Raw genomic sequence first — 25,553 nt, forward strand, 5'->3', positions numbered from 1 at the left:
ACCAAAGATGAGTTTGTTCCACACAGAGCGACATGGAAAGATGACCCAGACATAAATTGTGTGATGAGCCAGTGAACAAAGCAAGTAACAGAACGATTTGGTGGAATGAGCCAATAGATCTATATCACAAACAGCTATAAATATGTAAGTCAGTGCAGAAATGGGGACCTGGAGAAAAATTGCCCAGTTTGGTGCCTGGGTTATCTTGAAACAAAAGGAATAATTGGGGGGATGAGAAGTTTTACGTTTCTTTTTTTTTAACTTTGCTATTGTGGTAAGATACACATAACATAAAATTTACCATTTTAACCATTTTAAGTATACAGTTCAATGGCATTATGTACATTCACACAACCATCCATCTCCAGAAACTTTCCGTCTTGCAGAACTAAAACTCTGTCCTCATTAAACATTAACCCCCCCATCCCCTGGTGCCCACCATTCGACTTTCCCTCTCTGTGAATTTGGCTACCCTTGGGACTTCATATAAATGGAATTATACAGTATTTGTCCTTTTTTGTCTGGTTTATTTCTCTTCGGATAATGCCCTTGAGTTTTGCCTATGTTGTAGCCGGTGTCAGAATGTCCTTCCTTCTTAAGGCTGAGCAATATTACATCACATGGATACACATATTTTGTCTTATCCATTCATCCATTTCTGGACAGTTGAGTTGTTTCATCTTTTGGCTATTTCAAATAGTGCTGCTCTGACACTGGTCTACACATATCTTTTTGAAACACTGGTTTCAGTTATTTTGTGTGCATACCCAGTAGTGGAATTGCTGGATCAAGTGATAATTCTATGTTTACTTTTTTTTTTTTTTAATTTTTTTTTTCAACGTTTATTTATTTTTGGGACAGAGAGAGACAGAGCATGAACGGGGGTGGAGCAGAGAGAGAGGGAGACACAGAATCGGAAACAGGCTCCAGGCTCAGCTATCAGCCCAGAGCCCGACGCGGGGCTCGAACTCACGGACCGCGAGATCGTGACCTGGCTGAAGTCGGACGCTTAACCGACTGCGCCACCCAGGCGCCCCTCTATGTTTACTTTTTTGAGGAACAACCATACTGTTTCCCACAGTGGTTGCAGCATTTTATAAGAATGTTCTGGTCTTGTGGAGTATGTGTCAGTGTGGTTTGAATATTCTACTTCTAGATATAAGCCCAAGAGAAATAAAAACATACATCCACACAAAGATGTGTGTACATACTAGTGTTTATAGCAACATTACTTTTTTATTTTTTTAATATAATTTATTGACAAACTGCTTCCATACAACACCCAGAGCTCATCCCAACAAGTGCCCTCCTCAATGCCCATCACCCACTTTCCCCTCTCCCCCACCCCCCATCAACCCTCAGTTTGTTCTCAGTATCCAAGAGTCTCTTATAATTTGCCTCCCTCCCTCTCTGTGACTTTTTTTCCCCCTTCCCCTCCCCCATGGTCTTCTGTTAAGTTTCTCAAGATCCATCTATGAGTGAAAACATATGGTATCTGTCTTTCTCTGACTGACTTATTTCACTTAGCATAATACCCTCCAGCTCCATCCATGTTGCTGCAAATAGCAACATCATTTATAACAGCCAAAAGGTGGAAACAACCCAAATATCCATTATGGATGGATAGATAAACACAATGGAGTATAGCCATAGAATGGAATATTATTCAGCCATAGAAAGGAATGAAATACTGATACAGGCTACAACACGAATGAATGTTGAAGACATCATGCTAAATGAAAGAAACCAAATGCACAAAAAACCACAAATTCCACTCATGCAGAATGTCTAGAACAAGGAGATCTATAGAGTCAGAAAATAGATCAGTGGTTGCCTAGGGTTGGGAGGTATGAGTGGAGGGAAGACTGGGGGCAATAACTAAAGGGCACAGGTTCTTTCTGAGGTGATGAAAATGTTCTCAAATTGGCTGTGGTGATGGTTGCACAACACTGAATATAGTTTAAAAAAATTGGATTATACACTTTCAATGGATGGATTGCTTAGTACGTGAATTACATCTCTTTAACTCTGCTAGCATAACATAAAATAAAATGAAGTGAAATAAAGGCTGAAAAAGAATCAAGGAGCAAGGTTGTGAGGAAGAGAAGACAGCAGCTGGGTCTGCTGATGCAGATGAACCAGACCCTCTGGGGCTGGACCCTCGTGGGTTTGAAGGCCAACTGTGTCAATTTCTGGTTGGGTGACCTGGGGCAGTCATTTCACTTCTGTGAGTCAATTTCTGTTGGGAGAAACAGTACTGATCTCTTGGGACAGTTAACACTTGATGAAACAAGAAACAAGTGAAATTGGTATTATCTGCCCAGTTGAATGTGGACGGGATGGAAGGGAGCATAATGATGGACGTGATGGATTGATGGGAGCCTGATGAGCTGGACCCAGGGGTTGCTTTGTGGGTGGGCTGGTGTAAAAGCCCTGGCTTATTTTAATTCACTGCCTCAGCCTCCTTAGCGAGGGGGGTGTTGGTTAAGCTTCGTCATGACTCATGCCAGGGCGTTAGGTTCCATCTCGTCACCAAGGCTGTGCCAAGGGTGTGTCCCTCCCACCATGAGGTTTCTTGAGTGACAGAAAACTCACTTGCAATAAAGGGCCAGATGGCTGTGCTGCCCAATTTATACACAGGCCTCACAGGAGAAACACTGTCAGCTCCTTCTCCAAGGTCAGCACGTGGACCTGACCCCTCCTCGGTACTTAGCCCTGTTGGCAGTTAGCAGAGCACCAAGACTTGGCCCGACTTTAAGGAGCAGCCATTTCTAGAGTCAGTAAGTAATTTAGCAGATATTGGTTCTCTCTACCCTCTCCTCTCCTCTTCTCTCCTCTTCTCTCTTCTCTCTCTTTCTTTTATTCTCTCCCTCTCGCTGCATGAATGGATGCTCTGGCAGTTTTGGCAGAACTGAAGAAACTTGCATCCATCCATCCATCCATCCATCCATAATCCTTTCATTGTTTGTTTGTTTATTATTTGTTTACTCAACAAATTTCCTTGGGCACCACCTCTGTGCCCATTCCCGCACTGCCTACCCTGATGGAGACAGAGATAAGGAAATTCGGTTTTCGACGCTACAAACTGAGCTGCCTGTTCAGCCACCAGAAGAAGAATCAAAAGCACTGCTGTCACACAAGTATAAACATGCAGTGCTACAGGAGTCTGGAGAAGGGAGAGGCAGCTTCCACTGGGTTAACAGGGATGGTAAAACCTTCCTTGTTGGGCCATTGCTGTAAGGCATCTAGTGCTTTTCCAAGGTCCTTCTCAGATGGGAAAACCAAGTCTCAGAGAGGAGAATAAGACACTCGGGGTCACACAACTGGGAAGGGACAGGGGCAAGATTAATTCTGGTTTATCTGGCTCCAGAGTCCATGCTTTTTTCACTTTTTCTCTCACAGTATTTGGTTCCTCTTCCCTCACAGCACTGGCTCCAGTGTGTGTGTGTGTGTGTGTGTGTGTGTGTGCACTCACATGCATGTGTGTGCAGGTGTGTGTAAGAGAGAACAAGAGAGATTTTTTCTAAGATTTTATTTTAAGTAATCTCCATACCAAACATGCAGCTCGAACTCACATCTCCAAGATCAAGAGTTGCATGCTCCACCAACTGAGCCAGCCAGGAGCCCTGAGAGCAAGAGGGGTTTAATATTCATCTCTGTCATAGACCAGAGCTACATGAGGGTAGGGAGCATGTCCATATTATACAGTTTATTCCCAGTGACTGGCACATAATAGGCACCCAGAAACAATTTACTGGATAGATAGATATGTGGGTGGGTTAGTGGATGGATGGATGGATGGATGGATGAGTGCATGGCGGGGGGAAGTCATAGCAGATGTGATTCATCCAAATTGGCAGAGAAGGGTCTTGACTAGTAAAGACACATTCCAAGCTGAAGAGGAAGTGTAAGAAAAGGCAAGGAGGTGAGAAAACACCAAGAATATGGCAAGAGTCAGATTCTCTTCAGCCAGAAAGTAAAACAGAACTCAGACATGAGATCAAAGAACTCAGACAGATGTTCAGGCTCAAGGCAGAGGGAGGAAGGTGGATTGATCTGTTTGGATTAGAAACACACTGGGACAGTTTTAAAGCAGTCTTCCCCCACTTTGATGACATTGTCATTTTAAACCCAATCCCAAAGCGTCTCCTTGTTGATGTATCCCCAGCCTATCAGTTCCTGGGCAGCATAGGGGAGTACATGGGGCCACTTTCCCCCTCATCAGTCCAGGGCCTTCAGAGGGAAGTTCAAGCTGGCGAGGGTCTTGAGGGAGGGATAGGGAAAATTCCAGGGGGATGGATGGCATCTCAGTGTGGGCTTAGCTGGAGTGTCATCACACTAGAGAAGACACACTTCACTACTCTCGTCTCTTGCCCGGCTCTGGCCATGAACCAAGTCCCCCCCCCCCCCCACCGGGTTTCTATTCAGTCACAAAAATCCAGATAGACAAACTAGTCTGTTCCCTGAGTCCCTCTGGCTTCCCTTGGAGACCTTCACACTATCTTCTCTTAATCCCCCAGGATCAGCCAAGAGTGCAGAGAGCCGGACTCAGGATCAGAGGAAACATGAGCAACCCTCAGCCTTTGGAGGAGGTTGGTTGGGTGCAGCTTTGGGGAGAGGGGTGGGAGCATCTGGAGAGAGGGAAGGTAAGGAGCTTAATGCTTCAGAGATATCGGAGAGGGTGAAAAATCATGATATGGATTCAGAGCTGGAAGATGCTTTGTGATCATTCAGATGAAGGGGGGGAGAAACACAGAGATGGAAACCAACTTGGGGTGGAGGGACCTTGCTTTACCTCTCTCAGCCATCAGATTCTTAACACTATGGTTGATAGTGAAGATAAGAAAAGAAATTTTAACCCCAATATCCTTCTTCTTCAGACAGGACAAGGTAGGATCTCAGTATTACCTTCAGAAATTTTGAGACCTCTTCAAATGAGAGAGTGATGCTCAGAACACTCTTAGGAAGGACGGAGAGAGAGACGAAACCACCAATGTGACAGCTGGAAGGGACCTTCACAATCTCCTATGAGCACACTCATTGTCTGTGTTTGGAAATTGAGGCTCAGATAGGAGCAATGACTTGACCAAGTCCACAGAGAGTTAAAACAGAACCAGATCCCAGGTTAAGGTGCTAGACTTGGCAAATAAAAATAAAGGATACCCACTCAAATTTGAACTTCACTCTGACAACAAATAATCTTATACTATGTAAGTATATCCTATGCACTATTTGGGACATACTTATATTTTTTTAAAAACTTGATTTTTTAATGTTTATTTATTTTTGAGACAGAGACATAACAAGAGTGGGGGAGGGGCAGAGAGAGGGAGAGGATCTGAAGCAGCATCCAGGCTCCAAGCTGTCAGCACAGAGCTCAACACAAGGCCCAAACTCATGAACCATGAGACCATGACCCGAGCCAAAGTCGGCCACCTAAACAACTGAGCCACTCAGGTGCCCCACAAACATTTTTTTATCTGAAATTTGAGTGTTGCTGGGCATCCTGTATTTTACCCAGCAACCCAAACCCCAGGCCTCTTTGGACCACATCTTCTGCTTCTCGTTGACCTCCCTACCCTTTTGATGATCTTTGTCAACTCTTGGCCCAGGAGGTATACGACATGTCAGGCGCCCGCTTAGCCCTGACACTGTGCGTCACCAAAGCCCGGAAAGGTTCGGAGGCAGACCTGGACGCCCTGGAACGCATGTTCCAGCAGCTGGGATTTGAAAGCACCATGAAGAGAAACCCCACGGCCCAGGTATTGTGCCCCAGGCCAGTGAGTGAGGGGGGCTGGGCCAGAAGGTGGGTTCTGGGGCCACACCTGAGTCCGGCCATTCCTCTTGTTCCAGCAATTCCAGGAAGAGCTGGAAAATTTTCAGCAGGCCATGGACGCCCGGGATGACTTCATCAGCTGTGCATTTGTGGTGCTCATGGCACATGGGCTGGAAGGTCGCCTCAAAGGAGAGGATGAGAAGATGGTTGAGCTGGAAAACCTTTTCGAGGTTCTGAACAACAAGAATTGCCGGGCCCTGAGAGCCAAGCCGAAGGTGTACATCGTGCAGGCCTGTCGAGGAGGTGGGGACAAAGCCAAGAACACAGAATCCAGCCCAACCCCAGATCCACAGCCCCAGCTAAGCCTTGGGTTGCCAGTCCGTCTTATGATCTCCTTTCCCCCTCTGTGTCTGACTTTGCCTCTTCCTCTTCTTGGTGTTTCAGAACACAGGGACCCCGGTGAAACAGTAAGTGGAGACGATATCGTGATGGTCGCCAAGGACAGTCCCCAAACCATCCCAACGTACACGGACACCCTCCACATCTACTCCACCGTGGAGGGTATGAGTCCCCAGCGGGCACAGGGTGGTCTCCCACTATTCCTCACCCACCACTCCTGAGATGTTCCTCCAGAATCCACCCTTTCCCAGGTCCTCTTGCACCACACACACACACGCACACACACACACACACACACACACACACACACACACGCACTCCATCTCCCATCGGACCTCTCCGAGCCCTCTTCTCTGGAATCCTTAGGGTACATCGCATACAGACATGACGAAGAGGGCTCCTGCTTCATCCAGACTCTGGTTGACGTGTTCACAGAGAGGAAAGGACCCATCCTGGAGCTTCTGACAGAGGTGAGTTGGGACAAGGTACCTGGAACCCTCACCCAGCCTGAGCAGGGAGGCTGAGCCTCTTCCAAACCTTACTGTGCTTTCGCCCTCTCCTACCCCTAGCCCCAAATCCAACCTATGCCCCAACACAGAAAATAGGATACCAATATCCTAGCAACAAGTCTCCTTAATGCAGGAAATTCCAAAGCCCATGGTATGTGAGATAATTTAGATGAAATACAGGTAAATTTCTATAAATAAAACCCATAAGTTGAACCGTTGGTTGAGAAAACTTTTTTTTTCTTCTAATGTGTTTTCATGGTAGATTAGGAGAAAAAAAACGTAACAAGAATGTCCAACCAATGATTCCCTAGAGATTATGGTATAGGGTGAGACAATAAAGGTCTCCCATTTTAGGACGTGGAAACCCACCTACCTTGTTCTCTAACCTTCTCCTCATAAGCCCACTACATCAATTCCCCCAGGGACCCAGCCCCAAGCTGACCACGTCTCTTGCTTTAGGTGACCCGGCGGATGGCAGAAGCAGAGCTGATTCAGGAAGGAAAAGCAAGGAAAGTGAATCCCGAGATCCAAAGCACCCTTCGGAAACGGCTCTATCTGCAATAGAAATACAAGGGGCAAGGAGGGGCTGTCTTTCAAGTGCTCTCTCTGCCCCACAGATATTTAGAGGCAGCTCTTACCCCATCCCTAAAATCTTTTCTTCTCAAGGCCAAGTGGTACCCAGCCCCCTCTTTCATCACACCCCTCAAACAGATCCTCCTTCCATCTGTCCCTGTCCTTCTTAAAGCAAGCCAGCTAAAACATAGTACAAGGGCACAGCAATAATATCACCTTCTTCAGGCTGGAATCTCTATCTCTATTAATGCAACCTAAGAGTACATTCAATTCTCTTAGTTTCTGCTCCTATCTTCAACTGAAACCCTTTCTTTCTCCTACTGATTACACCTAAACAAATGTTACTGGATAAAGCTCAAGATACTCTACTGATAAACCAATGTCCACTCGCCCCCTCCCATCCCAATCAAACTTCCACTGGCTCCTGAATCTCACTTGGAATGATAACCTCCTCTTAAGAACTATATCCATTTCCATCTCCCAGAGATTCCCTCCCTACCCCTGGAAATTCAGTAAGGCAAGAATCATTCTCTTTCCAAGACTCCTCTTCCTTAGCAAAATGGTGCCTTGACATGATTCTCCTTTTAGCTTATGGGCTCTCTTTGGCTAATGGAAAAAGTTTCATCTTTTTCTGAGTCTCTCCCTACTAACTAATGCCTCCAAAGGCCCTGGACTCAGCCTTCTCTCCAAGAAAATCCATCCATGTATTCATTCTCAAGGCTTCACTTTTAACCAGTCTGAATCAGAGAATGTTGGAGCTATGTCAAATCCTCTAAAGTCACCCTCTTACTTTTCAGACAGTAAGATAGAGACCCAGAGAGGTTAAAAGGCTTGTCAAATGCCACACAGGTAGTCAGTAGGAGGGTCAAGGTCTGGCTTCAAGCCCAGCCCCCTTGCCACTGCCTGCTAAATCTTGAACCATCAAAACACTTTTCTTAATTTTTTTAATGTTTATTTAATTTTGAGAGGGGGGGACAGGGGATGGGGCAGAGAGAGAGGAAGACACAGAATTTGAAGCAGGCTCCAGGCTCTGACCTGCAGCACAGAGCCTGATACAGGGCTCAAACTCACAAACCATGAGATCATGACCTGAGCCAAAGTCAGATGTTCAACCGACTGAGCCACCCAGGTGTCCCAAAACATTTTCTAATTAGAGGAACTTTCTAAGAAAAGCTTTCTCTACTTGGAGATAGGAGCTCCTTGGAAGACCTACAAGCCCTCAATACCCAACGGTCAAGGCTACCTGCATGGGATTCCAGCACTGGGCTGGAATTTGAACCAGATCTCTGCCTGCCAAGTGTATGATTCATGTCCCCCCATCTCCAGCCTTGACCTTTCCTACTGAAATAACCTGTGGGCACATCTGCCATTATTGGAAATTCATGGTTAGAGATGAGTCTTTTCTTCTAGTTCCTCCTCCAAGTGTTCCCTGGAACCCTCACCCCAGATCCCAGGTTCAGAATTCTGCAGTTACCTCACACTCCCCTCTTCTTGCACCCTTCATATGCCACCAGGCACCGTGTCCAGCACAGCCTGACTTTGAAACCGTTCTCACATCTGTCTTCTCTTCCCTTACAAGTCACTCTTGAGGCTCAAGTCCATCCTCTGTGTCTGCATCTTTTCACCAGCTTCCTTCTTTGCCTCTCTGCCTGCCCATCTCACCCTATCTCTGCCCTCTATCTACAATTCACCTGCCTGGAATGCTCAAGAACACACAATGGTGCCCCATCATTTAGATATCAAGGCCAAACCCCACATCCTGATTTCTCACATGCTTACAATTCCCCTTTGTACCCACAATCAGCTAAACTCCTCTCTCACCTCCCCCAGTGTGAATTCACTCCTCCAACACAAATGTCCCTTTACTCATTCCTGCTTCTGAGGCTTTGCTATCACCATTTCACTAACCGGGTGCCCTTTCTCTCCCTTCACTCCCTTTCCACTACCTCCCACCCATACATATTCCAAAGAACCATTCCCAACATTCTTTCTAGTTTATTCTCCACTCTCACCCAGGATGAGACACTGATGATTACAAGACTGAGGGCGGGAAGAAGTCTTAGATCAACATAATGGAGGTTCAATAAACAGATGTCAAACTATAAAAGTATGTCTGGAATCTGCTCTGTACTTGAAACGTGAGGCCGATGTGAAAGGCATTATGGATTTGGTTTCTTTTTCCCAACGGCCCAGTGCCTCCCAGGCATGTCCATCATGAACAGAGAATCAGGAGTTTCATCTATCTCTTTCATAAAAGTAGACGTGTTGGGAATTTGTGAAGTCAGCAGCCACATTTCCATTCCAAGTGGATATATTTTACATGACTGTCACCACAATGTCATCTCCAGAATGTTCCCAAGGAAGTATCCAGACACAGGACTGTAGCTTTTCAGAATCATAAGGGACCCTGGAGATCAGCTAATTACAGGATCACAGATATTTAGTAAGTGTACTACCTGTCTCTTATCCAGGAGCCCATGGCAGGCATGACTAATCAAACACACCTTTCCTACTGAAGTCAAGTGTAGCTTCAAAGTATTTCTCCTCTTAGAACTCCAGGAAACATAAGCAATTCATTAGTGAGGGACTTATCTAGAGAAACCAAGTTCTTTCTTTCTTTTTTTTTTTTTTAAGTAAGCTCCACATCCATCATGGAGCCCAAAGTGGGGCTTAAACTCATAACCCTGAGCTCAAGACCTAAGCTGAGATCAAGAGTCTGACACTTAACTGACTCAGCCACTCAGGCACCCCTAGAGTCACCAAGTTCTTTTTTTTTTTTAATATATGAAATCTATTGTTAACTTGGTTTCCATACAACACCCAGTGCTCATCCCAACAGGTAGAGTCACCAAGTTCTTAAATCGGAAACTCAGGGCCCCTCATTCTATAATAGTGCAGTAATAGTCATGGCAGCTGTGAGGGCTTTGTCCATGGGAATGGCAGAGCAAGTGGCTAAGGCAGGGTTGAGTATACACAGAGCCAAGGAGATCTGGGATAATGCATTTACTGAGTCCTGTTCACCCACCCATGTGGTCCAAACACCCAATGATTCCAGAGTCTCCAAATAAATACAAGGATCGACCAACTGTGTCCCACTTGGCAAATCCAAATTTTTTTACAGGTTGATTTAATTTTGGGAGAGAGAGAGTGTGAGCCAGGGAGGGGCAGAGAGAGACGGGGACAGAGAATCCGAAGTGGGCTCTGTGCCAACAGCAGCGAGCCCCATGCATGCCTTGAACTCACACACCGTGAGAGTATGACCTGAGCTGAAGGCAGACACTCAACCAACGAGCCACCCAGTTTTTATGAATAAAGTTTTATCGGCACACAGTGATGCTCGTTCATTTACACATTGTCAATGGTTTCTTTTACCCTGCAATGGCGGGCTTCGGTAATTATAACACATAACATATGGCCTGAAAAGCTGAAAATATCGACTCCCTAGCCCTTTTCAGAAGTGTGCCAACCCCCATCCTAATGTCTTTCCAACAAATTCCCATTTTACTGAAGTCAGCCAGAGTTACTCATCACCAAGAACCATACCTGATACAATAGGCGACAGCACTGAAATCAATGGCTTAATTCTTCAAGACCCCTGATTAAAGATCTCCCCCAAGTACTTAGTAAGGATTTGAAAGTGTATCCTGGAAGTTTATCGCTGAGTATCAAGGGCAGATCCAAGTTTTGCAAGACCTGTACAATTGGTCCAGGAGGAGTTTCTCCCTAAGAAAACTACAAAAATACCAACACAGAATTAGTACAGCCATGTGAGTTATCAGGTCTCTCCCAAGGCCCTGCAGGGGGCCCATGAAGGTGAGGTACCTGTGGCTTATGCTGTGTTAGCTTCACATAAAAACCCACCTCTGTCCACCATCTGTTCTCTAAGCCATTCTCCCAACAGCAGCAGGGATGGTCATTTTAAAATGAAAATCGGGGGCGTCTGGGTGGCTCAGTTGGTTAAGTGTCCGACTTCAGCTCAGGTCATGATCTCACGGTTCATGAGTTCAAGCCCTGCATCGGGCTCTGTGCTGACAACTCAGAGCCTGGAGCCTGCTTCGGATTCTGTGTCTCCCTCTCTCTCGGCTCCTCCCCCACTCATGCTCCGTCTCTCTCTCTCTTTCAAAAATAAATAAAAACATTTTAAAAAATTAAAAAAATAAAATTAAATGAAAATCGGACCTGCCATGAAACTTGTTTTATTTTTTATTTAAATTCAAGTTAGTTAACACAATGATGTCTTGGCTTCAGAAATAGAACTTAGTGATTCATCACTTACATATAACACCCAGTGCTCATCCCAAAAAAAGTGCTCTCCTTAATGCACCCATTTAACCCTTTACCCCCACCCACCTCTCCTCCAGCAACCCTGTTTATTCTCTGTATTTAAGAGTCTCTTGTAGTTTGCCTCCCTCTCTGTTCTTCTCTTATTTTCCCTTCCCTTCCCCTATGTCCATCCATTGTGTTTCTCAATTCCACGTAGGAGTGAAATCCTATGGTACTTGTCTTTCTCTGACTTATTTTGCTTAGCATAATACACTCTAGTTCCATCCATGTTGTTGCAAATGGCAAGATCTCATTCTTTTTCATCGCCAAGTAGTATTCCATTTTATGTATATGTATATAAACATATACACACCATATCTTCTTTATCCATTCATCATTCGGTAAACATTTGGGCTCTTTCCATAATTTGGCTATTTTTCATTGCTGTTATAAACATTGAGGTGCATGTGCCCCTTCAAATCAGCATTTTTTATCCTGTGGATAAATACCTAGTAGTGCAATTGCTGGGTCATAGGGTAATTCTATTTTTAATCCTTTGAGGAACCTCCATAGTGTTTTCCAGAGTGGTTGCACCAGTTTTCATTCCCACCAACATTGCAAAAGTGTTCCCCTTTCTCTGCATCGTTGCCAACATCTGTTGTTTCCTGAGTTGTTAATTTTAGCCATCTGACAGGTGTGAGGTGGTACCTCATTGTGGTTTTGATCTGCATTTCCCTGATGAGGAGTGATGTTGAGCATCTTTTCATGTGGTATATATATACAATGGACTACTACTCAGTGATGAGAAAGAATGAAATCTTGCCATCCAGCTTTCAGCGGTTTCCCAATGTGTGCTCCCATGTTCTCATCTCCACCCCAGTAAACTTGACCTTCTATTTTTCCCAGAATAGGCTCTCTCTCACCTCAGGTCTCTCTGCCTAGATCATTCTTCCCAAATACTTTATCCTTCATATCACAGCTCAAGTATCATTTCTTAAGAGAAGTCTTGTCCATTACCCCAGACAAGATCAATGTTTACAGTTCTTCGTGGACTTTTCCTTCAATCCACAAGTCACAGCAAAATTGCTACTTAATGGCACCAAGACTAGACTTCTGTTGTTATAAGTCAATGAATTTCAGGGGTCATTTGTTACTGCAGCATACCTAATTTATGCTGACTGATACACCAGACAAGATTAAAGGCCTAAAGTGGAGGATCCAGGTTAAAAGTGCACATTATAATGAAAGACGCTCTGAGGTTCCCAGCAGCCAAAGAGGAAACTCACAGAATCCATGAGGTAAAAACAAATCCACTTCCTATATCTCTGAATACATTGAACTATATTAAAAGTTTATTCTCTTAATCATCTCACAATACCTACATATATCAAATCATCATGTTGTATACCTTAAACACACACAGTGTTATATGTCAATTATATCTCACTAAAGCTGGAAGAACTTTTAATACTTTTTAAAAAGCATATCCACTAACAAGGGAAGCCCAAGGAACCAATGACCTAAACCATTTCAAAGGCCCCCAGTTCAGCAAAAGACACAAGAAAAGTGATGGGATGTCTGGCTTTTGGAACTTGGAATGTAAACTGATCTGTCTTCATTCTGATTGACTAGATTATTTGGGGGATAAAACATGTCAGCTGTTTATGAAGTTGTTCTTACAGATATCAATTATAGGAAATGAGGTCACCCTCATTTTGGTCAATTAATTAAGCCAATCACCCTGCTGCTGTACCTCCTTGCACACAGTTACACCCACGGCCTCAAGGCAAGCTCCTTACGCCCATCTGGTTTCCTGTTACGTTCTGACATATGGTATACAAGGGTACATTGGAGAAATACGTGACTTGAATCTTCTGGTTTTAGTGGCCGGCAATGGCAGACCAACCACTCCAGTTTCCAACTTTTTTGCCCCACAAGCAGAACCAACATCATCGTGCCCACTCAGGTATACCAGCACCAGCTGATTAGCAACCCCTCCTCAGGGCTATGGGTACTAGATCACACATAGTAGCCTCCTCTCCCTTCTCTAAGCTTCTAGGATCTGGTAACATTAGTTCTCCCCTTTGCTTCCCAGGATAGGCTGATCAACTGATTCCCACAGGATCTCTCTCTGTTTTAACTTTAGTATTGCATTGCCTTTTCTGTCCTCTGCTACCTGTATAATCAATTCCTATGTTCAGTTTTCTCTATTAAAATACCCTGAGTGTTTCCACACATGGATGAACCTTGAAAACATTATGCTGAGTGAAATAAGCCAGACACAAAAGAACTAATGTTATATGATTCCACTTATATTTGGTTCCCAAAATAGGCAAATTCATAGGGATGGAAAGTATATTAGAGGTTATCAGGGGCTGGAGGCAAGGAGGAAAGAGGATCTCTTGGTTGATAATTACAGAGTTTCTGTCTGGGGTGAAGCAAAAGTTTTGAAAATGGTGGTGTTGGTTGTACCTCATGAGTGTAATTCATCCCACTGAATTTTACACTGAAAAATGGTTGCAATGGTAATTTTATGTTATATATATTTTACAACAATTTTTAAAAGTTAATAAAGTAACATACCTAAAAACAACAAATTGGTTAAATGTCCAACTTTGGCTCAGGTCATGATCTCATGGTTCATGAGTTCGAGCCCCACATCAGGCTCTGTGCTGACAGCTCAGAGCCTGAAGCCTGCTTCAGATTCTGTGTCTCTCTCACTCTGCCTCTCCCCAGCTCATGGCTCTGTCTTTCTCTCAAAAAATGAATAAATACTAAAAAAATTTTTAATAAAAAAAGGGGGCTCCTAGGAGGTTCACTCAGTTGAGCGTTCGACTTTGGCTCAGGTCATGATCTCGCAGTTTGTGGGTTTGAGCCCCACGTCAGGCTGCACGCTGACAGCTCAGAGCCTGGAGCTTGCTTCAGATTCTGTGTCTCTTTCTCTCTCTCTCTGCCCCTCCCCCCTCACGCTCTATCTCTCTCTCAAAAATAAATAAACATTTTTAAAAATTTTTTAATTAAAATAATAAATAAATGGTAAATTGTATGGTATGCAAATTATATCTCAATAAAACTGTTAAAAAAAAAAAACTTGAGGTCTTTGCAGTGAAGAAAACTACCTTAACCAAGTGAAGGAGGTGTTCATGTGGATTTCATGTACCCTCTGAAGTGATACAATGAAAGAATCTTCACCTCTGGGGTATTCTTTCCAAAAATCCATAACTCCAATCTGATTATGGGTAAAATATCAGACAAGCCCAGGTTGGTTGACATCCTCTAGGCTGTCTGACGAGTCTCCTCAAGACAGTCAATATCTTGAAAAACAAGGAAAGACTGAGAAACTATCACAAACTAAAGGAAAGTGGAGAGACATGACAATTAAATACAACGTGGACGGGGCGCCTGGGTGGCGCAGTCGGTTAAGCGTCGGACTTCAGCCAGGTCACGATCTCACGGTCCGTGAGTTCGAGCCCCGCGTCAGGCTCTGGGCTGATGGCTCAGAGCCTGGAGCCTGTTTCCGATTCTGTGTCTCCCTCTTTCTCTGCCCCTCCCCCGTTCATGCTCTGTCTCTCTCTGTCCCAAAAATAAATAAACGTTGAAAAAAAAATTAAAAAAAAAAAAAATTAAATACAACGTGGTAACCTTGATCAGAGCTTGGAACAGAAAGAGGGCAATATTGGAAAAACTGATCAAATCTAAATAATCTTAAGTCTTGTTTTTGAAAAATAAATGGGGTGGATTTTTTTGTACTTATTTTTAATTTATTATTTTTTCATTTAAATCCAAGTTAGTTAACACGTAGTATAGTACTGGTTTCAAGACTGGAATTTAGTGATTCATCATTTCCATATAACACCCAATTCTCATCCGACCAAGTGTCCTCAATGCCCATCACCCATTTAGCCCATCCCTCTACCCACCTCCCCTCCAGCAACCCTCAGTTTGTTCTCTGCATTTAAGAGTCTCTTATGGTTTGTCTCCCTCTCTGTTTCTATTTCGTTTTTGCTTCCCTTCCCTTGCGTTCATCTGTTGTGTTTCTTAAATTCCACATATGAGTGAAATCGTATGATATTTGTCTTTCTCTGACTGACTCATTTCGCCTAGCATAATACACTCTAGTTCCATCCACATTGTTGCAAATGGCAAGATTTCATTCTTTTTGACCGCTGAGTACTATTCCATTGTGTGTATATACCCCATCTTCTTTATCCGTTCATCAGTCAATGAACATTTGGGTTCTTTCCATACTTTGGCTATTGTCCACAGCACCCCTATAAACAGTGAGGTGCATGTGCCCCTTCGAATCAGCATTTTTTTTATCTCTTGGATAAATACCTAGTAGTACAACTGCTGGGTCACAGGGTAGTTCTATCTTTAATGTTTTTGAGGAACCTCCATACTGTTTTCCAGAGTGGCTGTACCAGTTTGCAGTCCCACCAGCAGTGCAAAAGGGTGCCCCTTTTTTAAATGGGGTGTTTTCATCCCCAGACTCCATAATCCCATGCTAGCAATGAGAAAACACCAAACAAACCTAAATTAAGTGACATCTTACAAAATACCTGACCAATAATGCTCTTTAAAACCGTCAAGTTCTTGAAGGACAAGACAGAGGGATTGTCATAGATCAGAGAAGACTAAGCACATAAGTTCACTAACTGCAATGTGGTATCCTACATTGGGTCCTGGAATAGAAAAAAGACATGTGTGGGTAAACTGGTGAATTCTGAATAAAGTCAGTAGTAGTGTATCAATGTTAGTTTTAACAAATGCACCCTGGTTATGTAAGATATTAACATTAAAGGGATAGAACATAAATTCCCTGTGTTATTTTCCTAACTTTTCGATAAATCTAGAAGCATTCCAAAGCCAAGAGTTTACTGAAGACAAAGAAAAATTATAACTGGAGTCATTTTTGTTTCCCTGACTTAAACCTGATTGCTAAAGAACATAATCATCACTGATTATAAAGTAGGGGAAGTGGACCAACAATTTCTAATATATGTAAATGATTTCATCAGTTTTAATCTACTGCTATTAGAATACAGTGTAATTTCAAAGGCATGATACAAATAAATAAATAAATATAAGATAATAAAGATTAATAAAATAATAAATAATAAATTAAAATAAATTTTAAAAATTAAAAGTAAGATCATGTTGAATTTTGACATTATGCCTAACTTGAGAAGAATTTAAATTTTTGCTCCTGGTGCTTGGGATTAGAACACTATTGTGTCAAGATAAATTATCATTCAAGCAGTGTAGAGGTTCCTCAGAAAATTAAAAATAGACCTACCCTATGACCCAGCAATAGCACTGCTAGGAATTTACCCAAGGGATACAGGAGTACTGATGCATAGGGGCCCTTGTACCCCAATGTTTATAGCAGCACTCTCAACAATAGCCAAATTATGGAAAGAGCCTAAATGTCCATCAACTGATGAATGGATAAAGAAATTGTGGTTTATATACACAATGGAATATTACGTGGCAATGAGAAAGAATGAAATATGGCCTTTTGTAGCAACGTGGATGAAACTGGAGAGTGTGATGCTAAGTGAAATAAACCATACAGAGAAAGATACCATATGGTTTCACTCCTATGTGGATCCTGAGAAACTTAACAGAAACCCATGGGGGAGGGGAAGGAAAAAAAAAAAAAAGAGGTTAGAGTGGGAGAGAGCCAAAGCATAGGAGACTGTTAAAAACTGAGAACAAACTGAGGGTTGATGGGGGGTGGGAGGGAGGGGAGGGTGGGTTATGGGTATTGAGGAGGGCACCTTTTGGGATGAGCACTGGGTGTTGTATGGAAACCAATTTGACAATAAATTTCATATATTGAAAAAAAAAAGATAAATCATCATTCAACTGCACTCTGCCATCCTGGGTGGGTACGACTCTTTAATAAAGGCAACACATCTATTTCTTTTGACAGATTTTCTGTGAAGGGAGAAACTAAGGATCAGATACTGAGCATTTCCTGACCGCACCCAACATTTTCCCACTAATTGTTCTAGAGAATAGGGTGAAGCCAGAGTTGGTGGGAAGACTGAATTAATGAATGATCCTCCCCTCCAAACCACAGGATTAGAGAATGTTTGCACACCCAGAAGATACACCTGTGCGATTTACATCAACTATGCATAGCTCAAATGGGTTCCTATGTTCCAGTTGCCCAAATGCTGGCCTTTGGAATGCTACCTTCATCCTATATCTACAGATGCCTGCATCTATTATTCCCTTCATTTTTTAAAGCAATTCTACTTTTTTTATTTAAAAGGCAAAAGTTTTCCACACAATACAATACCATTTGTCATTAAAAAGGAACAAAGGATTGATACAGGCAAAAGCATGAATGAACGTTGAAAGTGTTATGCTAAGTGGGAAAAGCCACTTATTGTATGATTCCACTTACACAAAATGTCCAGAATGGGCAAATCCTACTGAGAGAGAAAGCAGATTCCCAGGTTCTGGGGGGGGGGATAGGGAGTTAGTGCTTAATGGATATGCAGTTTCATTTTGGGATGATGAACGAGTTCTGGAATTGAAAGGCGACACAACTCTGTATCAAAGACCACTGAATCCTATACTTTCAAAGGGCGAGTTTGTGGTGCGTGAATTATATACCAGTAAAGTTGTTATTTAGGAAACAGTTACTTATTATGGTAAGTAGAAAGCCAGTATCACTCGCCATAAATAGAAGATAAGCAATAAAATATCATTCAGGCATGAGAAAGGAAATCCTGCCATTTGTGACACCCTAGATGGACATTGAGGGCATTTGGCTAAGTGAGATAAGCCAGATGGAGAAAGACAAATAGTATATGATATCACTTATAAGAAGAATCTTCAAAAGCTGAACTCATAGAAACAGAGTGGGGATGCCTGGGGGCTGGGCGTGCGGAACTGGGGAGATGTTTCAAAGGGCACAAACCTGCAACTAGCAGATAAATAACTTCTGGAGGCTTAATGCACAACATGGTGATTGTTGTCAACAATACTATATCATACACTTGGAAGTTGCTAAGGGGCTAGATCTTAAATGTTCTCAGGACAAAACAAAAAAAAGAAATTATAATTATATGATGTGGTAAAGGCGTTAACTAATACTATGTTGGTAATCGTATTGCAATACCTAAGTGCATCAAATCAACACATTGTATATCGTAAACTTATAAAATGTTATAGGTCAATTACATCTCAATGAAAAAATACACACGTACGATAAATTTGCCACTTTGTGCACAGGTACAAACATTTCTCTAGGAGCAGCATTGTTAAGCCAAAGGTATGAGCATTTTTATCTTCCATATGTTTACCCATTCACTGCATTAAAATAATTTATCACGCCCCTACCAAATGCCAAAAACACCTCTGTACTATAAATTCGTAATTTTCTTTAACGTGATTCTTTGCTTTCATTACTTAAAAGCAAACTGTTACCCATACGATGGAATATTATTTGGCAACTTAAAAAAGAATAAAGAACCTTGAGAACATTACGCTTTTAAAGGGGAGGCCACTCTGAGGTTTGGGAGGAAAAGCAAGGACCCACAGGCAAAAATGTTGAGGAAGGAGATTTTAACTTACCTCGGGAAGAATCTTACAGCACTACAAATTACCCCCACTGAAACCATCCAGCTCTGAATTCCAAGGTCTCCCCCCTCACTTCCTCGGAAGCTATTTAAGCAGAGCTCACCCACAACAATCCACAAAAGAGGCCATATAAATTACAGTGGTCAAAGCAATGCAAACTCCACCAGCCCCGCAGGGACCTGTTAAAACTCTAACAAATTCGCACAAAGTTTTATGAACTAATAGTAAAACTCCTGGTGGCGGAATGGCTGAATAAATTCTTACCATCTTGAGAAAACACTAGCTTTGTCAAAAGCTATAAAAATGTTCTCTACTTTTCATCCAGTAATTCCACTTTGAGAAAGTTATCAGAAAGAAATAATCCAAGGGGAGCCTGGGTGACTCAGTCAGTTTAAGCGGCTGACTTCATCTCAGGTGATGAACTCGCGATTCGTGGGTTCCAGCCCCGCGTCGGGCTCTGTACTGACCGCTCAGAGCCTAGAGCCTGCTTCGGATTCTGTGTCTCTCTCTTTCTCTTCCTCCCCCGCTTGCTCTCCCTCTCTCTCTCTCTCTCTGTCAAAAATACAGAATTTTTTTAAAAATTAATAAAAAATAAAACAAAGAAATAATTCAAAATAAAAGAAGAAAGGTTTAAGTGGTTACTTCAGCCTTATCTACAATTTTAAAAAGCAACAAAAAGGTTGAGTAAGTCATTATTTATGCACTCCATGGAATATTAAGCAGCCATTGAAGTGGTAATTATGTGACAGTAGAGAGGAGAGTGAGCACAGAATGTTAGGTAGGAATTAGCTCAGAGGAAAATGATACGTTCCATGCAGTTCCAACTGAGCTCAAAAAAATACATATATGGGCCAAAAGTAGAAGGAAACCAAACTATGCAAAATTCTCCAAATACAGCATGATTTTTTACACGTGCTATTTCTTCTGCCTGAAATGTTCTCTCACACACAGAGACACACACAGATGCACACATTGATATACACACATATAGACTCATATATACACATACGCCCACACAATACACAAACACACACACACACACATATGCACCTGAGTACACATACATACATAAGGATATACATACTTAAGCACGCATACCCAAACACATAAGCATACATTCATATGCACACGTAGACATGCCCACTCAATGCACATACACACATATACAAACACATATAAGTACACATTCACATACACCTTTATACATTTATGTGCATAGTATTATGGGTTAAATTGTGCCCTCCCCAAATTCATATGTTAAATTCCTAACCCCCAGGACCTCAGAATGTTACCGTATTTGGAGACAAAGTTTTCAAAGAGGTAAATTAAGGTTCACTGAAGTCATATGGATGGGCCATCATCCAATAAGACAAGTGTCCTTATAATAAGAAGAGATTAGGACAGTTACAGAGGGAGAATCAAGTGAAGACACAGGGAGAAGATGGCCAGCTACAAGTGCAAGTGACAGGCCTCAGGAGAAACCAGCTCTGCTGACACCGTGACCTCACACTTCTAGTCTCCAGAACTGTGAGAAAACAAATGTGCTGTGTAAGCCATCTGGTCCGCGGTACTGTGTTATGGCAGCTCCGGGAAGCTAACACACACACATACACAGGTGCCTACACAGGATGTGTTCATATATGTCCGTACACATGTGCCTACACAATACACATACATGCACATTCGCAGGCACGTGTGTGATCATATATGCATGTACGTGTGTGCCCACACAATACACACACACAAACACTCCCTTTCCTTCAAGACCTGACTCACATCACCACCTTTGTGAAGCATTCCCTGGCCCTTTCAGGTAGTATGAGTTGTTCCTTCCTCCATTACCTAACCCTTTAGAGAACTCTGTTCATTCCTTCTTTCATCCCACAAATACCAGGTGAGCCCTGACATTCCTCAAGGAGCCGAGAATACAGCAGTAACCAGACCCAATTTCTTCTCCCTGCACTTACACTCAAGTATAATGCTTACCTCATTGTATTAAAGCTCTTTGTTTATAAGCCTGTCTTCTTCTTCAGGCCATGAGTTCATGAAATATCTGCCAAATGATGTCTGTATCATAAGAGTAGGGGACTTGATGGATTTCTGTTGACCTCATCAATAGATGGATGGATACATTTGCCAAAATAAGTGTGTATGTGAATGTGTACTTACATGTATGTGTGGGGGGGGGCATGTTTATGTGTGCATATGAATGTGCACTTACGTGTTTGTGTACGTATACTTAGGATGGTGGAGATCTAGATTCCTTGGCTTGTTAACTTGGATTCTCCCAAAAGCAGACATGAAGACAAGATGTCTGATGCTTGTTTCTATTGGGAGACGGCAGTGGTGGGTAGCAAACTGGAGACATTTAGTCCATCTTTGCTAATGTGACTTTGGCTGACATAGGGAACAGTAGAGCAAACTGTCCAAAGAGGCCATCATTATAAATGACCAAGCAGAGGGCACCTGGGTGACTCGGTCAGTTGATTTCAGCTCAGGTCATGATCCCAGGGTCACGGGATTGAGCCCCACATCAGGCTCTGTGCTGAGCATGGAGCCTGCTTGAGATCCTCTCTCCCTCTCCCTCTGCCCCTCCTCTGCTTGCTCTCGAAAGAAAGAAAGAAAGAAAGAAAGAAAGAATCAAGGAGAGGTTGGTGCACTGACCAAGAAAGATGCAAAATTCTGGAAAGAGCATGCAGTGCTGGGTGGGATGCACTGAGAGTGCACTGAATACCCATTCAGGACAAAGGATCAAGACTTGGGAGGTAGGAGCGTGCATAGAAACAGTCCTGAGAGATGGACAGAAATCATTATGAACATCTTTTCACAGATAAAGAAACTTGAGACTCAAAACGTGACATCATTTGTTTACAGTTTTGCAACAAGTAAGGAATAGGGGTGACATTCTAACTGTGGTCTGCTTGCAAAGCCAGAGCTCTCCCTGTTCAGCTCACTGCCATCAGTGGAAAACCTTAGGGATGCCTGGTTACAGCAACAAATCTTTAAAGGTTTGTATCCATGATGCTGAAATAACCCAACGCCCACACACACACCCCACTAAGGGCACCAGCCTCTAGAAGCCCAGAGGTACAAAGGTACAAAGTCAGAGGCACATACATGGTTATTGGCCAGCTTTGCACAGTGAGGTGTGCTTGCCACCTGCAGGAGAGGCAGGGGACAGACTTGCTTAATGCTCCTTTTTACAGCCATGACTTCTACCTACAGGTATCCTGGTGACCAACAGCAACAACCAAAGCTAAGGAGTGGCACAGTCTGAAACTTTCTACTCTGTCTCCAGTGAATCAATTCCTCATTGTCTCGATAATTGATATACACACATATAATAAGCCATAATCAGGCAGACTGGTCAGAATAGCCTTTCTCTTCCCCTTTCCCCCAGCTAGACTTTACTCCTTCTTGGCTAGATCTCACTAAGGGCTATGACTCTGAGACTATAACACTGTCACCTGAGCTCTGAGGGAATGTGTCAGGTGCTGGAAACACACACAAGCCTGCTGAGCTCTAGAAGCCATCAAGGAGCTACAGTGAAATGACCATCGGCGCTTTTATTGAGTGCCAAGTGTATGCAATAGCTGCCCTATGCCCTTTATGTACATTGGGACTTATAAACCTCACAGCCTGCCTGCGAGGTAATAATAGTCCCATCTTCCTATCTCAGGTGAGGAAACGAAGGCTCAGTTGTACTTAATTACTTCCCAAGGATCTCACACCTGCCAAGAGGCAGAGCTAAGACTTGCCTGAGTTTAGCCACTACACTCTTCTGCCCCCCCAACACTCCCAGAGATCAGCAGGCATAAACAGGAGAGGGTGTCTAGCAGCAAGGAAAGATACCCAACAGACTGAGCTCAAGTTCAGACCCTATCATCTTCCAGCTCAGTGACTGAGCCAACTTCTCACAGAGGTTGTTTACTGAGCACCTGTGACATACATTCCCAGGACTTTGGAGTATTTTGTTAATCATGCTCACTCAAATACTGGATATCAAGTTTAAGGATCCTTTCCAAGAAAGAGAAACCCAGTTCAAAATAACCAGTATAGGGGCGCCTGGGTGGCTCAGTCGGTTAAGCGTCCGACTTCGGCTCAGGTCATGATCTCACGGTCCGTGAGTTCGAGCCCCGCGTCGGGCTCTGGGCTGATGGCTCAGAGCCTGGAGACTGTTTCAGATTCTGTGTCTCCCTCTCTCTCTGACCCTCCCCTGTTCATGCTCTGTCTCTCCCTCTCTCAAAAATAAATAAATGTTAAAAAAATTAAAAACAAAACAAAACAAAAAACAAAATAACCAGTATAACCAAGTCATACTGCAGAGCAGTGAAAAGCAGTGAACTCTTGTTATGCACAAAAACTGGAATGACTCTCACAAGTACTATGTTAAGTAAGAGACCACATGGGAGAAAAAGTATGTATGACTGTGATTAAATAATGTTCAAGCCAAGGCACACTAATCTAAGGTGTTAGAAATCAGAAAAGTGGGGGGCACCTGGGGGGCTCAGTCGATTGAGCGTCCGACTTTGGCTCAGGTCATGCTCTCACGGTTTGTGAGTTCGAGGCCCGCGTTGGGCTCTGTGCTGACTGACAGCTCAGAGCCCGGAGCCTGCTTCAGATTCTGTGTGTGTGTCTCTCTCTGCTCCTCCCCTGCTCACATACGGTCTCTCTCTCTCTCTCTCTCTCTCTCAAAAATAAATAAAGTTTTTTTTTAATTTTAAAAATAAATCAGAAAAGTGGTTATCTCTGGGGAGAATAGATGAGTGAGAATGTGGAGCAGTCATGAAGGGGCTTTGGGGTGCTAGATAGATGATAGGTAGATAGATAGATATATAGATAGATGATAGATAGATAGATAGATAGATAGATAGATTATAGATAGAGATAGATAGAGATAGATGATAGATAATACATAGATGATAGATAGATAATACGTAGATAGATGATAGATTGATAGATAGATAGATAGATAATAGATAGACGATAGATAGATTATAGATAGTTAAGTAGATAGATAGATAGATGATAGATACATAGGTGATAGATAATACATAGATAGATAATAGATAGATAGATGTTAGATAGATAGATAATAGATAGATAGATGATAAATAATACATAGATAGATGATTAATAGATAGATAGATAGATGATAGATAGATGATAGATACATAGATAATAGATAGATGATAGATGATAGATAAAATGTATACAGTTTTTATATAGCTTCTTATAAATATATAAATATTTTTATATATTAGAACACAGATAGTTTCTTATAAAACTTAAACATATACTCTTGGAAATATGAAAATGTATATCCACCCAAAAACCTGCACATGAATGTTCATAGCAGTTTTGTCTATAACAGCCCAAACTAGAAATAACCTTCAGTGAATGAGTGGATGAACACATTACAGTTCGTCTATACCATGGATACTACTCAGTCACAAAAAGGAAGGACATATTGATACATGTAACAACTCAGTTGAATCTCAAGGCTATTATGTCATGTGTTAAACGCTGAACTTTATCAAAAGCATACACGCTGCACGATTCCATTAATATAACATGTTGGAAGTGTAAAATAATGTGTGTACAAAGTATTCATTTTAGCAAAGACTGGAAACACTCATCAAGAGAAAATTGATTACATAGATGGTGGTACTATCTACTCGATGGGAAATAAAGAGCTGTAAAAAAAAATTACAGATATGAAAATACCACCAAAATCAATTAAGCAAGAACTGTAAGATTCAGAACACTATTATAGTTTGCTAACTTTTATATGCAGAAGGAGGGGAGAGTAAGTGTGTAGCAAAGGTGGGATTGTGGGAGTGAAGATACTCTGGCAGGTTACATAAGAAATCATTAATAGGGGCTGTTCATTGATGGCGGGCTTGTTATGAACTGGAGGGATGGGGATCCAGTTTGGGGGACAGCATTTTGTGATTTCACTGTAGGACTATTTTCTTTTTTTTTTTTTTAACGTTTTATTTATTTTTGAGACAGCAAGAGACAGAGCATGAACAGGGGAGAGACACAGAGAGGGAGACACAGAATCTGAAGCAGGCTCCAGGCTCTGAGCTGTCAGCACAGAGCCCGACGCGGGGCTCAAACTCACGGACCGTGAGATCATGACCTGAGCTGAAGGCCGCTTAACCGACTGAGCCACCCAGGCGCCCCACTGTAGGACTATTTTCTAACCAAGAATGAGTATCACACAATTTTTTTAAGTGTATTTATTTTGAGAGTGAAACAAGTGGTGGCGGGGGGTGCCAGAGAGAGAAGAGAGAGCAAGAATCCCAAATAGGCCCCTCACCACAGGCAGGGCTCAAACTCATGAACTGTGAGATCATGACCAGAGCCAAAGTCAGATGCTTAACCAACTGAGCCACTCTGCCCGCCCCCCCCCCGAGTATCACACACTTTAA

The 25,553-nt window shown here is 42.7% G+C and overlaps 1 protein-coding gene across 1 annotated transcript; it reads left to right on the plus strand.

Moving 5' to 3' along the window:
• The first annotated feature begins 2,602 nt into the window (after nucleotides 1-2,602).
• Nucleotides 2,603-9,364, plus strand: CASP14 (caspase 14). Its single transcript, XM_043586871.1, has 7 exons — nucleotides 2,603-2,780; nucleotides 4,521-4,592; nucleotides 5,613-5,762; nucleotides 5,854-6,079; nucleotides 6,221-6,337; nucleotides 6,542-6,645; nucleotides 7,144-9,364. Exons 2-7 carry the CDS (start codon nucleotides 4,566-4,568, stop codon nucleotides 7,246-7,248), a joined length of 729 nt encoding a protein of 242 aa, XP_043442806.1. The 5' UTR covers nucleotides 2,603-2,780; nucleotides 4,521-4,565; the 3' UTR covers nucleotides 7,249-9,364.
• Nucleotides 9,365-25,553: the final 16,189 nt, after the last annotated feature.

Source organism: Prionailurus bengalensis, chromosome A2 (genome assembly GCF_016509475.1).
Source record: "Prionailurus bengalensis isolate Pbe53 chromosome A2, Fcat_Pben_1.1_paternal_pri, whole genome shotgun sequence".
NCBI lineage: Eukaryota > Metazoa > Chordata > Mammalia > Carnivora > Felidae > Prionailurus > Prionailurus bengalensis.

Excerpts from the sequence above, each read along its gene's own strand:
- CASP14 (XM_043586871.1), top strand. The coding sequence starts at position 4,566 with ATGAGCAACCCTCAGCCTTTGGAGGAG. Across the intron at positions 6,338-6,541 it reads CATCTACTCCACCGTGGAGG|GGTACATCGCATACAGACAT; the intron begins GTATGAGTCCCC and ends TGGAATCCTTAG. Across the intron at positions 6,646-7,143 it reads TCCTGGAGCTTCTGACAGAG|GTGACCCGGCGGATGGCAGA; the intron begins GTGAGTTGGGAC and ends CTCTTGCTTTAG.